The sequence below is a fragment of the Morone saxatilis genome, unplaced genomic scaffold (assembly GCF_004916995.1).
Source record: "Morone saxatilis isolate NCDOM2014 unplaced genomic scaffold, NCSU_SB_2.0 Contig16, whole genome shotgun sequence".
In the NCBI taxonomy this organism is placed as follows: Eukaryota; Metazoa; Chordata; class Actinopteri; family Moronidae; genus Morone; species Morone saxatilis.
In genome coordinates, this window is record NW_023339718.1 from 1,504,089 (window position 1) to 1,518,440 (window position 14,352).

The window sequence follows — 14,352 nt, forward strand, 5'->3', positions numbered from 1 at the left end:
CTTTCAGCAGATGAATATGAAAACATCCTTCTAGTGTCAATGTCTTCACATACATCATTCTGCACAGATCCAACATCCAACTGTAGGAATGAGAAGAAAAACATATTTTTGACTGGAGGGCGACTTTAATGTTTCAGCTTTCCGAGTAGATGGCAAAAACCCTCTGTTCTTCCTTATGGGAAAGCAAAAACGTACTGTAACAGAACCAAATGAATGTAGATGAAATGTAGAAGAACTTCCCTCCTTCACTAACCGGTGACTAATGATGTTTTTTACTAAGACTTCTTCACAAGGAGGCGGAGTGTTAATCATAGAACAAATAACCACACAACTATCTCTCATAGACCAAGAATTATTCACAATTACCAACACATCATTAGTAACAGTAAGATATACAGTATATTCAAACAACATTTGGCTATTACAAAGCCTACCAACAGTAACATACAAGGGAAGTACTGGGGATCTATAATGAGGATCTTTTTCTGACAACAAAACTGTAAGTTGAGATTTTAGCCAGTAGTCAGTCTGTTGACAAAGAGCCACATCATCAACATAAATAAGTGTATAATTAGAGTTAATTAGAAATAAAGGACATTTAAAGTTCAAAATTTCACCAAGTGTTATTGTTCTTGCCTCAACATGGCACCAATAGGGTGCAGTATGATTACTGTGAGAAACACACTGCCCACATGCAGACGCTCACACTAGTCAGATGTCTGGCTCAGTCCAGAGCTGTAATCAGTAACCAGATATATTTGGGGATTTCAGTGTGAATAAAATGACTCTGAGCTTGCAGAAAATGTGATATTTTTACTAGTTACTAGCTATGTTTGCAGACAAATACTGTTCTTAATTCAAAATGTTGGGACTCTAGGAAAGCCATTAAAATGTAGGAAAATGGATTTATGTAATAAACAAGTGAACACTCCTCTTGGCACAGACTGCCAAGAGGAGGTTATTACCATGTAGAACAATAGTGCCAATAAATAAGTTGTCTTCATTGTACCGCTGGGTTAACATGAACGAGGAGATGCACCAACAAAAATATGGAAAAACTGTTAGATCTTTATAAGCCTGTCAGCTCTATATTGGTGTGAAAATGTAATTTGCGTTTGTGTAAGGAGGGAGGTGAAAAAAGAGTCAAAGAGGAGTTGAACAGATTGTGTGAAAATAAGATCAGTTCAAGGCGTGGTCTTTGTTCCCAGATCTAGTTATAAAATTCTGTACAATCATTTCACACACAGCGAAGTCAGAGGGAAAAAGGTCAAAGTGAGTCCCAAAATTCTTGCTGCTATCAAGATTGTGGAGAATCAATTTTGTGTGCTTCTGTGGTCTTTTGAGGCAAGATCTCTTGTGAGAGCCAAGTTAATTTGGATGAAAAGAATTTGCAGCACAGCTTGAAAACCTTTAAAGCAAACGATGCTGTACATCCTTCCCACCCAGTAACCAGCTTACCCCGATCTCTTTTTAAAGTTTTATCTTGTAAGGTTATCGAACTAAAATCATAGGAATCTCTGTTTGTCCTTTGATCATTTTTAGACACGTGTTCATCTGATTGACTTGACTTGCGTGTATTGCTGAGGACCCATTGAAGTGCAGTGTCGAGTGTTCGCTCGCAACCTCCAATGAATAATGTCAGCCTACTCTTTGTAATGCCTTGGGAACCAGCTTTTACATGGCGTAGCTGGCTACCTTCAGCATGAATTCATGAATGTATTAATTGTAATGATGTTGAGGTAAAGATTTCATTAATTCACTGTTAAATCTGGATGAAGAACTTCTTAAGAGTTAGATTTCAATGTCTCCCGCAAATGCTGATAACAGTACTTAAATTTGTTAATTGCGAATTTTGAATACATAAAAGGGTACATTTTGCTTGTGTGTCTTTGGCCCACATTCAGTCAATTAAAAACAAAGTTTTAAACAGTAATGCTAATCATTATTATATACTTCTGTCTAAAACTGGTGGCGATTGCTGCAGTCTCAAATATCTGATCTTACAACAGCTTTTCTAAACTTCCAATGCATGTTCTGATGTTTTGACATTGGAAACAAAAAAAAAAACCAAAGGCAACTTGTTCCAGTAAGAATAAAATCTTTAGTAGTTTGGTGATGTATGGCTGAGCGTTTGGCGTGGTAGACTGTTATGATCAGTGAAATTTACATGAAACTACAATGATTGGTCAAATTTGTAGCAGCAAGATCGCACAGAATTCATGGGGATTGGTTGAATTTGCATACATTTTTGCGATCACAACATCCTGGAGGAACTGAAAACTGGGGGTCTAAGCTGCTGCCTCTAGAAGTGCACGGGCTCTCCGGTTCTGCAGGTCGATTACACTAAGCTTCAAGCATAGCAATACCAGAGGCCCAGCAATCTGAACAGACACCGTTTGAATGGGCACTAGTGAAAATAATTAGTCACAGAACACAGATTTTTATTACAGTTTTTTATTACATCAGTCAGTGCTGTGGGCATTGTATGTGTGTGTCCATTAGCGCTTTCATGCCAGCGTATCAACAGTTCTCTTGGTGTGCACATTATCCATTGGATCATCTAATAGCTTGTTTTAATAGCTGCTGGTCAGTCTGAGGCGCCGACCTCCCAGTGGACACGTAGCAGCTTAGGATAACCCTCTCATCTCTCTCTTTTGTTGTCAGCAGCTTCCTCCTCCTCCTGTGATCCTTATAGTGGCTCTTGTTACTACACATCTTCTTTCAGCTGTGGTCTGTTTAGAGATTAGAAAGAGTGAGTGGAGGATGGGAGAGGGGGCTCGGCCAGCTCACCAGGGAGCAATTAGCCTCCACCCTCATGGCTGCTTTGATGAGCTGCCCAGGCAGGAGTTTGAAATGTAGACGCTGTGGAGGGGATGTGTGTCAAAGCGCTACTGTTGACTTGAGTTAGCAAGTAAAAAATAGCACAATAAAGCTAAAAACAACACATTTAACACATAAATGTGTTAAAGCAGAATTTGACAAGATAGCACTGTCATCTGTTAATAATATCGAATAAAACCAATTTATCACCACTTTAATACCAGTCAAATATATTTTTTGCACAATATGACACCCACACAATCTATAAGCATTAAGATTTTCTCTCCCACATTTTATACATGTACAGTTTTTGACATTTCCAGACTAACAAAAACATATTTTACATACGTACATTTTAACTGTTCATTCAACCAAACAAAGATTGTAAGCTTATTGTATTTGAATGAACTCGGTGAAGCATTATCCTTTTTTTTGGCCTGCAGCTAAAGGCTTTTTATTGCTGATTAATCAAGCAGTAATTTTAGCAATCGACTGATTAACCAATCTGTCTATGAAATGTCAGATAATAACCAACTCCAGATGGTATTAGAGCCTAAAGTGATTTGAGTTTAAAACCTGCTTATTTCATCTGAACTAGTCAAAACTCCCCAAAACCATTCAGTGCACAGTGAAATGAAACTAAGCTGCTGATGTTTTTATTATAGTAGATAAATAACCTTAAATGATTAATCAAAAACATCATCAGTATAGTATTTTGTGGATCCACTTATTGACTTGTTGACTAATCATTTCAGCAGTGTCTGTCCATAATAAGGCCTTCTGTTGGTGTGTTGGTCAGCTGTGTTTTCCCCGTCCAAGAGTCTCTTAATGCACTCAGTTGCCACAGATACAGGATGATTAGAGGCAATTTACTGTGTTAGCTGTTTTTACCAGGAGGGACTGCACAAAGGACTGATTCTACTGACACGATGATCATTTTCTTCGTATCGCATTTATGCTGTTTATGATTATTATTGTAGGAAAATGGTTCCCATGAAATATTTAATTTGACTAAATAAGTTGAAAAGGAGTCTCCCTGCTTTGTGTCTCATACTGAATCTTTCATTCTTTTATTTATATGTGCGCAACAGTGATAAACAAATTTCCCAAGTGTGGGATAAACAAAGTATTGTTTGTAACACTTCATTTCAGAGACATTTGTCACTGCAGAGAAAAGTGGCACACTGAGGATAGACTGTATCTCTGAACAGTGTAAGTCTATTGTCTAAGATAGCAAAGGTTTCTTTGCATTTTTGCCAACTGAGACTAGTTAATCCGAAATGATGAGAGAGTAAGGAGGATGATCTATATTGGGAGACCTTTTAATGTTACGCTTTGTTCTGACATTTAGCTTCTTGCTCTTATAATGATGTGCGAAGAGAAGCAGTTCAGACAGATAAAGAGCAAAATGCAGGAAGAGAGGGAGGAGAAACAAAGATGCAGAGAAGACGATGAGGACACATTTTAATTTAAAAAACAAAACAAAAACTAAAGGTTTGATGGGTGTGATGAAGCAAAACCCTGTTAACAGGGATCTGTAGCAGCAGCGGTGGTGGAGGAAGTGACAGATCTGGAGAGTGACAGGATGAATGCAGGAAGAGAAGCTGTATTTGAACAAGTGAGGATGATGGAAAGAGAGAGATCGCGATGCTGATGAGCTGCCGCCCGCCCCTCCCTCCGCTCATCTCTCCCAGAGCTCGATCGCTCCATCAACAGGGGTTGCCATGGCAACCCCAGCCTCCCCCCTGACCCCATGTGAACAGAGCCACAGGATTAGTCCTGAAAGAGAACTCAAATGTCAACACAGCTCCAGGCACTGCCACGTAGGCCTGAGAGAGGAGAGGGGTGTCTGTTTTTCTGCACAGTCGAGTGACTGTGCAAGTGTGTCGTCATGTCATTGACTTGTGTGTCCACTACAGATCATCGTGTCTAATGCAAAGATTATTATGTGACGGCATGAATGAATTAAAAATTAAAATCCATTTAAGAAATATGCAGTCTTCAACCTAGCAAACAGTGAAAACGCCTTTCCTAAAAATGTAGCAACGTTGTTTGATTATGTATTATGATGTATTTATATACTGTAGTATTCTCTCATTCAGACACAAGAGACAAGCCGCATTCTTCATTTCAAATTTAAATGCACAACGTGTAACAGTATGTACAGACACTTAGATATAGTAGACATGCACTGTGTTGCATATGGTGTTGAAACTCACTTGACATCTGACATGCAGGAGCAGATCTAGAGAAATATTCATGAGGTGGCCAGAGGGTGGCATGGAGACTTTAAGGGGTTGCGGAAATATGCTGATTTAATCTCGAATAATCACATATATGAATATTTGCTTGGAAAAGCCTCCAAAATGAAGATATTTGAAATGAAAAACATTACATTGTTGTGGCACATTAGTGAAGCGTTGAATAGAAATATCTAAAGGCAACATTAGAAATCAATAAATTGTTTTATTTCCAAATCTTCAAACATTTTTCCAAATATAGGTCTTTTCCATTGAACTTAAGCCTCGTTTAGTCTAAAATGTGGTTATAACAGATCAATTTAAAATTAATCGAAATTAATATGTTAAATTTGACAGTATCTGACACCGCACTCGGGTGGCCAGGTATTTTTTCAGAGGTGGCAGCTGCCACCCTGTGCCTCCCATCTACTTCTGCCCCTGCTGACATGTTGGTCACAGCAGGACTGACACTGAGTGGATTATCCTGGTGGAAAAAAAAATTTAAGTAGATGTGTGACATGCTATTATAAAAGAACATATTAGATGCCACTGTCATAAAATGTATTTTATTGTACACAATCTTGCTGTGCTACTCAATATTTTTATATTAACAATGGGTAAAATTACTCTCTAATATGAAAGCTTTATGGAGTGCTTTGGCATATGTTTGCTTGTTGTTTTGGTTCTGCCAGCCACAAATTTATTGTATTAAGAGATATTTTTCCCTGTAAGATAAGATCCCCAGTGACGAAATTTGGTTTTAAGTAGTTGACCAAAATAAAGCTAAAAGGAGATTAAATATTGGACCTGAATTTATCAAGTGGTTAGAGGCATGACTCCAAACGAGTACTAATGTTGCTCCATCTCTGCTGGATGTACAATAAATAAGCAACTTTTTCCAGTGTTTGTAGCTTCCCCCAAGTGACCAAAGATAGTCTATTATTACTTCTGACAAGGATGTTATGTTTTTGGAGCAGTTTGTGGGTTTGTCTGTTGGCAGGATTACAGAAAAACTACAGGGCAGATTAACATGAAATTTGGTGGGAGGGTGAGCATGGGTCAAGGAAGGACCCATTCAATTTTGGAATGGATCCAAATCACAGGGTGGATAATTATTTTTCACTTACCTGTGCATCATAATAGAAGTGAAAGGTGTGCTGTGACTAAAATACAAAAAAAGAAAAAACATAACAGCATCCTCAAACATGACTAGAAACATGTAATGTGACTTTTCTGGATTAAATCAGAATTACAGGTTTTCCGACCTGTTGCAATTAAAGTGAATGGTGTGCAGGTTTGGGCATCATACTTGCACTTTTTGTGTGGCCAGGGTGCAATTTGCTAACATAATACGAACAATTAAACATATTCTGTGCTACAAAATGTGGCTGTTGGTTTCTCTTTGTGCTTTGGCTCTTTCTTATTATTTGTTACTGCAATGATTTTGTCGTGTCCTTAATTGTTTTGCTGTTCTGGCTTACAGTATTAGTAAATTGAGTATAAAAGAGTATAATTTATCTTTTCCAACCATGTGTTTGTGGCCACACAGCTGCAGTGGAGGCATGTGTTCTGCATGGGCTGAAACGTCGGGCAGCGGGCTTTCTGCGCAGCAACAAGATAGCGGCACTCTTCATGAAGGTGGGGAAGAGCTTCACCCCGGCTGAGGAGCTGTGTAGGAAGGCCCAGGAGGTCGAGCAGATCATCGAGACAAAGTGAGAGACGCGCACATCACAGCAGACTTCAAAGTGCACATCAAAGCCTTGTGCGAAAGCACTGAAAACAAATGGCTGTCTGCTTACTTGAAGGGCTATTTTTTTTTTTATATGAAAAGCTTCTAAATAATTCATGTTTATAAGCTTTTATGAATCATGAATCACTGATGCCATTAGCTTCATGCAGATGCAGTTTTACTTCATGTTACAATAAAACTCTCCTACAGACGAAGTCAAAGCTTGCAAAGTCAGGACAGCCTTCGCAAGATGCCCCGACTGCCCAGCCTCACCCCACAGGGAGTCAGGAACCTGTGGATCCGGACGGCTCTATTCGAGAAGGTGCTGGACAAGATTGTTCTCTACCTGGTGGAGAACAGCAGGTACGTTGAGAAGGGCCAGTGAATGTCTGTTCAATTATTTGTGTTACAAGAAGTCTATGTCCCCTCAAAATTCCCCTTTTAACATTTGTATTCCAGTAAATACTACGAGAAAGAGGCTGTTCTAATGGACCCTGTGGATGGACCTATCCTTGCCTCTTTGTTAGGTAATCACATGTGACATCTGTGTCTTTTAATGTAATCATCTAGCTTGGGTTCATGTTTGAATGAAAATGTCAGTATCTTATACAAGAATAGGAGTGCTGACAAGTCTGTTCTGCAGCAGCAAGGACATGGTCCCTCACTGGCTTCCCACCAGTGAACTTCTGAAATTCTTTTTAATGGCCCTGAGCCAGAAGCACTGCTGCTGGGGACTGAATTTGGGTCTCAGCTTGATTTACAAGACAGGAAAATAAGAAAAAAAACATTTCTGGCACTGGAATTATTTTGGCTATTATGTAAATTTAGTTTTTAGTTTAGTTTTTGCTTGTGATTTATTGGATTATTTTGTGTCTTTGAGTCCCTTAAAAGTATTTTAAAAAACCTATTTTAAGGGATAACAGGCCAAAATGGTTCTGAACTATAATAAGAATTGTTTATACCTTCATGGTGGATCAAAAGAAAGATCACCTTAAGCCTATTATGGTACATCTCTGAAAAATCTACCTTTTCAGTACAAAGATATACCGCTTCTACTCAACCATGTTTAAGATAATCTGATGCCAACCATTAGTTAACTAAATTGTCTGCACTGTGTAACTGTTCCCATTCATTGTGACAGTGGGACCTTGTGCTTTGGAGTACACCAAGATGAAGACAGCCGACCACTTCTGGACGGACCCGTCTGCTGACGAGTTGGTGCAAAGACATCGTATCCATGGTGGCCACTGCAGACAGGATTCTCCCACTAAGAGGCCTGCACTGTGTGTAAGTATTAAAACTGGTTGCACATGAGCCTTGGAAGTAGGAGTGCTGAAGGGGGGCTGCAGCACCCCCTAAATCTGCATTAGTTCATAAAAATATTCAAACTTACAACGACCTCCAGGAAAGAGGTTTTACCTTCAGTTTTATCTGAAAAAAACTATTATATATTGCAAATTATCCTCGTTATTCAAATGAATGCAAAAAACATTAATGTCATGTATTTAGCATTTAGTATGACATCATTAGACTGACTGTCTCAGCACCCCCAACTCTGACTGACTTCCAGAGTTCCCACTAGTGCAGGATTAACATCAGGCTCCTTATCTTGTTTATAGAATATATTTATTTTGCTCTATTAGTAGGCAGATAGAGTTTTAGTGCTGCGTCTGATCAGTTACATTCCCCTCTGAGATGCTCTCTGTCTGATTGAAGAGGAGCTGCTAGGATTACAGTGTAAAGTGAAACACAGCACGTCCCAGGAGAAAGAACAGAACGTATCTGAGACCTTCACACTTCAGTTCAGTCTTCAAGTTATCAGTGAACCAGGTCAACTCGGCCTAACACCACAATACTTACAGTCGTGTGGTGTTATGTATTTGTGTGTGTGTGTGTGTGTGTGTGTGTGTGTGTATTTCGTGCAAAAGTAGACTGGTCTTTGGCATCAGGAAGAAAGGAGGATGCACTGGTGCACGTGAATGAACGTTAGATTCCTCATTTGAGACAGATTTTATTCATGGGAAATGTCTGTACTGTGACTAGCCGGCTGTAATTCATTCGACAAAACTAGTCATCATTTGGTTTAGTTTATTTTGTTGTCTGATTTTCATATATTTTCTGTCTGTGTCGTGCAGATCCAGAAGCGGCACTCCAGCAGCAGCATGGATGAACGCCCCTCCCCATCACCATCAGCTCGTGAATATGTGGAATCCCTGCATCAAAACAACAGGGTGACCCTACTGTTTGGCAAAAACAATGTGCTTGTACAACCGGTAACTGTCTGATTCCTCTTAATCGCTCATAGATGTATAGAGACGACACTCCCCAGATTCAATTTAATTGTGTGAAATGACAACATCTGACCTCATGGCTGTTTCAGAGGGATGACATGGAGGCTATCCCAGGTTACCTGTCTCTGCACCAGAATGCTGACATCATGACCCTGAAGTGGACGCCCAATCAGCTCATGAACGGCTCTGTTGGAGACCTGGACTATGAACGCAGGTGCAGAATTATCCAGCTGCACATGTATTGTGATTATGGTGATTGTGTCCACAAAGCCTGTGTTTGATAATATTAGTAATCCTCATATTATGAATATCTCTCATGTATTATGCTTACTCAAAGACATATAAACACTTATTTCTTTACCTTTTCTTTAACACTTGGGTGTTACTGAATAATTCAGCAAGCTGGTGTGTGGCTCAGGAACTCAGTATGCAGCTGATCTGGAGAAGCTTATTTTCAGCACACCAGCAGCCAGCAGATGGTTTATTGACCGAGACATCAGTCAGACATCTTTCAAACCAGCAAACCGTGTTATGTTCCTGTGCCTGTGCATGGTTTCTCTCACCCAAAAAATGGATTATTGTATTAGCCAACTTACACGCCTGCTCGTCTGTGCGCACACTCTTGGCTACTTTCTTTATTAGCTATAAATTAATGTTCCTTGACATTTTGGCTCACGGATAATATGTTAACATCTCCTTTGGATTTGTTTTTTCACTTTTAGCTGGTCCACCCGGTTTGCTAAGACTAGTCTGGGTTGTTATTTTACAAATTATTTATCTGATCACATTTCTTTCAGTGTATACTGGGACTATGCCATGACGATCCCTCTAGAGGAGATAGTTTACTTACACTGTCATCAACAAGGTGGGTCGACCCAGTCCTTTACCTTTAAACCAGAACTCAGTGTTGAGTCATGATCATGAATTAGTCGACAAAGAAATCATCTCTCATATATCTTCTGTAGTTGACAGTGGGGGGACGGTGGTGCTGGTCAGTCAGGATGGGATCCAAAGACCTCCACTTCGCTTCCCCAGAGGTGGCCACTTGCTCCAGTTCCTCTCCTGCCTGGAAAACGGTCTGCTTCCTCACGGCCAGCTGGACCCCCCACTCTGGTCCCAGAGGGGAAAGGTCAGCACAGGAGGTCTCTCTTTGGGGTCGCTCTCTGGCTTTAAATGCAGAAGATAAATTTTACATATTAGGCATTCTTTCTAGAAAAAGACAAACTAAACGAGCCTTTATGTGATCAATAAATCAATAAAAAAGACATTTGGATTTGGAAATATACGCACTACCTGGTTGTATTCATTGGTTGGACTGCTACTGATGAATGCGTGGCTTAATGTTCTCTCAGCACCGACACACAAGAAGTGTCTACTTTAATGAATGGATGTATCTGCAGCTAAACCGAATAATGAAAACCACCCACGCATGTTCAACCACTATTAATAAGCTTAAGCATACAGACACTCAACCTCTTTATTTTACACGGATGGCCTCGACCGGGCTCTAATGGTTAATAATGTTTCACTGTTGGCATTAGTTTAATAACCATTATATTCTCATCGCAGGGAAAGGTGTTTCCCAAGCTGCGGAATAGGGTTCCTCAGGGATCTGGATCCACAGACTCGGTCTCGGATAAGGAGGAGGACGAGGCCACAGACTATGTCTTCCGCATCCTCTTTCCAAACAGCCAGTCAGAATTTGGTGAGATTTCCTCCAGAGAAGCAAATTAATATGAGCAGCGCCCACGGGCCTCGCCAGACTGTTGCATTTTTATGAAACTGTTGCTCATTGTTTGTTACAGTGACTGTAACCCATCCTCCCCATCTGACTTCCTCCCTCTCCCTTCAACTGAGCGGACAGTCCCCCTCCAAAACAGGAACCCTGGTTGTACCCAAGAGGTCCTGCAGCTGTCCTGAAGAATCCCCCTCACTCACAGGAAGCAGCTGTAACACTGTCACACTTCGGCTCGTTAGTCCGTCTGTCAGCTTGCCTTGCTTTAATTCCCTGCCTCTAATATCCTCCTGGCCTGTCCTGCGCCTCTGGCAAACTTTATTGATGTGTCCTGTTATTAAAGCCCCTTTCACTCCCTGCCAACTTGTGTTACACCTTTTTTACTGCATTAAAGCGCAGTAACCTTTTAACAGCCGATGGGTGGACAGCTGATTGATCGAATATGGCTTCCCAACTGAAAGCGTCTCTTGCTCAATTAATCTTTCTCTCTGTAATAATGTAGCTGCGTATGATGGCTTCATGCTTTCAAATTGTGCATCAATTCCAGATTGCACAAATGTTTTTGTTTATGTGCTTTATCTTTGCTCTAACAGGAATCAAACACAAACACATTATGCTCTGAAGTGCTTTCAGCAGATCACAATTGATCATCATAATTCTGCTTATGCGAAATGTCTCCAGCTGTGTTTAAATCATCGAAGTGCAAATGTAATTGTCCTTGAAAGCTTGAGCAGCATAATGCTTTTTAAGTGACAATGACGGTTTGTGTGTGTGTGTGTGTGTGTGTGTATGTGTGTGTGCATGTTGCAGTGACTCCACCAGACTTGATGGATCATGGAGCTTCAATGTGGCATCCCACTCTCAGGAAGTCCTCGTGTTCCTCTTGTTCTCAGGGGAGCTACTCTGATGGGGCAACACCCAAGGGGTGCAACCATGAGAGGTGAGAGATAAACACACTTCAAGCTAGACTGAGTTGTGTTAGATTGTGACAGGGGAAACTGCTGAAGGCTCCTGAGACAAACAAGCTCACCTGACATCCCTTAGTGCCGAACAGAAATCCACAACAATACAGACCAAACTGGGAAAGAAGCAAAGATACAAGGCCTTAGTAATTACCCAGAAGACAATTATGTGACATTTACCTGACTGATGTGTTGGGAAAATGAGGTGATAAGCAAAGCATCTAAAATGGTCGGAGGGTGTGAAACAAAAGGTAAACCTTTTGTTCTATATGGCAGCGCAATAGGTTATTATTTGAATGATAGAAATTTGCTCCAACACGGTAATTAACTCTACATTATCTCTCATACATTCAGGACGTTATGAATATATTCTCATGCACTAGATGATTAGTTTGATTGTAATCTTTTGAGGAAAGAGAACAGAATAGTTGCATTAAATGTTTTACACTCTGTGCTGTATCTTCCTGCAGGGCTCCTCTGAAGCTGCTGTGCGACAACATGAAGTATCAGATCATCTCTCGGGCATTTTATGGCTGTATGTATGATTGCTTATTGTGTACACTGAAAACCTTAAATATTTGTACCTATTCACATTCACTATGACAGTGTCATAGTAGAACATAATATTTTTAATGATCATTAACATCTGCAGAGGCATTATGTAATTAACTGTATTGTCAACCAGGGTTGGCATACTGCCGTCACCTGTCCACTGTGCGTACACACCTTTCTGCTCTCGTCAATCACACCATTGTGGCGCCTGACGTGCCGCGCGATGCCTACAAAGGGCTGACCACAGACGTGTGGCAGACGTTCCTCCAGGACTGCACAGTAAGCATCGCTGGTGTCACAGCACTGCAACACAAACTTCACATTGCTGCTGACAGTATGCCATCCACACACACTCACACACATGCATGCCTGCTCCCAGGCTCTCTCTTTCACTCTGTCACTCTTCTGTCTCATCCATATTCATCCTCTGCTACTCATGTGGCTCACACAATTAGTCTCACAACAGTGTGCATGATGCATGGCTAATGGACCCATCAGTCTCAAAGTCCACGTCTACCGTCTACAGTTTATCTGGACACAGGTTACATTTACCTGGAGATTTTGACCTGAACATAAAAGAAATGTTTATACATGTTTTATAAGCAAATATTTTTCTTAAAACTGTCTTTTTATAATGGCAATGGGTGGAAAAACCCCAAAAAAGGTCATTTTTGACTGTCAAACACTAGTTTGACAAAAATGCTTCTCACGATTAGGAGTCGGCTAAAAGAAAAGTGTTTAAATTTAAAAAGGATTACTCTTTTACTCTTTCTTTAAACAATTATTTTATTCATTTACTTACTTTAGAGCTACCTGATAAAACCCAAACAAATCTGTATAAAAATGTAACGTATATGGAGGAACACCAATTAAGCCTTTAAGGATGTCTTTGATCTGCAGTTACATCTGAAATTAATAAATAATACAGAGCACGTACATACTGTTCAAGAACAGTTGGGAGATGCACCAGTGCCCGTAGTTTTCTCCATCTGCCACCCTCCTGGATGCATTAATCTTCTTCATTGATAGAGTAAAAGTTACTATGCCTCTGTCTATAGGCTGCCATGCTGTTGTATTGAATTTTTAACGAATGATGAGTGATAATTGTCTTTCTAAAAGAGGGAGAAAATCCAAAGATTTACCAAAAAGCAACTACTGAAGTGAAGGACTGTATGCTTTGTCTCTTCAGGCATACGAGGAGAAGGAGCTGCTTCGTCTGGTCTACTTTGGTGGTGTGGACGCCTCGCTGCGTAAAGAGGTGTGGCCTTTCCTGCTGGGTCATTATCAATTTGGGATGTCTGAAGCTCAGAGGAAGGAGGTTTGTCATTTCCGCGATTGTGACTTTGCTCCCTAAACCATCTTCCACCTGAACCTCTGACCCTTGATCCCTCGTTCCCTAAAACCCAGGTGGATGAACAGGTCCGAGTGTGCTACCAACAGACCATGCGTGAGTGGCTCGGATGCGAGGAGATTGTCCGCCAGCGGGAGAAGGAGCAGCATGCAGCAGCGTTAGCGAAGTGCTCGTCTGGAGCGAGCATGGACAGTTCAAGTCAGAAGATGATCCACCATGACTCCACCGTCAGCAATGAGGTGAAGCAGTAATACGCAACTCAGAAATGTTTATTTACTATGTAGGGTGACACTTTGAAAAGGAATCAGCTGTTGATGTTGTTATCTTGTGTCTTCAATCAGAACATTATAGGAAACATTACAGTATATAGTCTGAATTAGGCCAATTTTATAAATAAATGTTGGTCTGCTAGCTATGGGCAATACTTCACAGCTTGTGAATACTGTTGTTTAAGGTAGCTATAAAAGATGCATTTTAAAGACATGGGCATTTACTAGGCTTAGACTGTCTGGAAAAAAAAAGCTATTGGTTGAATTATGGGAAATGTAAAATCCAGGGTCTTTTGGGTTTGACTCATGCTAGGAACTTCAATTTTTCTGACTACTAAATCACTGGAGAATCCCTTTTAAAGTGAACACAGCACATGAGCCAAAGAACAATAAGACTGTATGT

The 14,352-nt window shown here is 40.5% G+C and overlaps 1 protein-coding gene across 2 annotated transcripts in view; it reads left to right on the plus strand.

The window, feature by feature from the left end:
* sgsm1a (small G protein signaling modulator 1a) overlaps positions 1–14,352 on the plus strand; it is a 35,226-nt gene that overhangs the window by 8,406 nt on the left and 12,468 nt on the right. The window contains exons 4-18 of one of the 2 annotated variants that reach the window (XM_035659024.1): positions 6,610–6,772; positions 7,000–7,152; positions 7,249–7,316; positions 7,931–8,076; positions 8,925–9,062; positions 9,170–9,294; positions 9,878–9,945; positions 10,046–10,209; positions 10,650–10,785; positions 10,886–11,029; positions 11,626–11,755; positions 12,248–12,312; positions 12,463–12,608; positions 13,519–13,647; positions 13,737–13,919. In XM_035659024.1, the coding sequence (XP_035514917.1) occupies positions 6,610–6,772; positions 7,000–7,152; positions 7,249–7,316; positions 7,931–8,076; positions 8,925–9,062; positions 9,170–9,294; positions 9,878–9,945; positions 10,046–10,209; positions 10,650–10,785; positions 10,886–11,029; positions 11,626–11,755; positions 12,248–12,312; positions 12,463–12,608; positions 13,519–13,647; positions 13,737–13,919 (1,958 nt within the window). The remainder of the gene's footprint in view (positions 1–6,609; positions 6,773–6,999; positions 7,153–7,248; positions 7,317–7,930; positions 8,077–8,924; positions 9,063–9,169; positions 9,295–9,877; positions 9,946–10,045; positions 10,210–10,649; positions 10,786–10,885; positions 11,030–11,625; positions 11,756–12,247; positions 12,313–12,462; positions 12,609–13,518; positions 13,648–13,736; positions 13,920–14,352) is intronic. The other variant, XM_035659025.1, reaches the window with a different exon arrangement.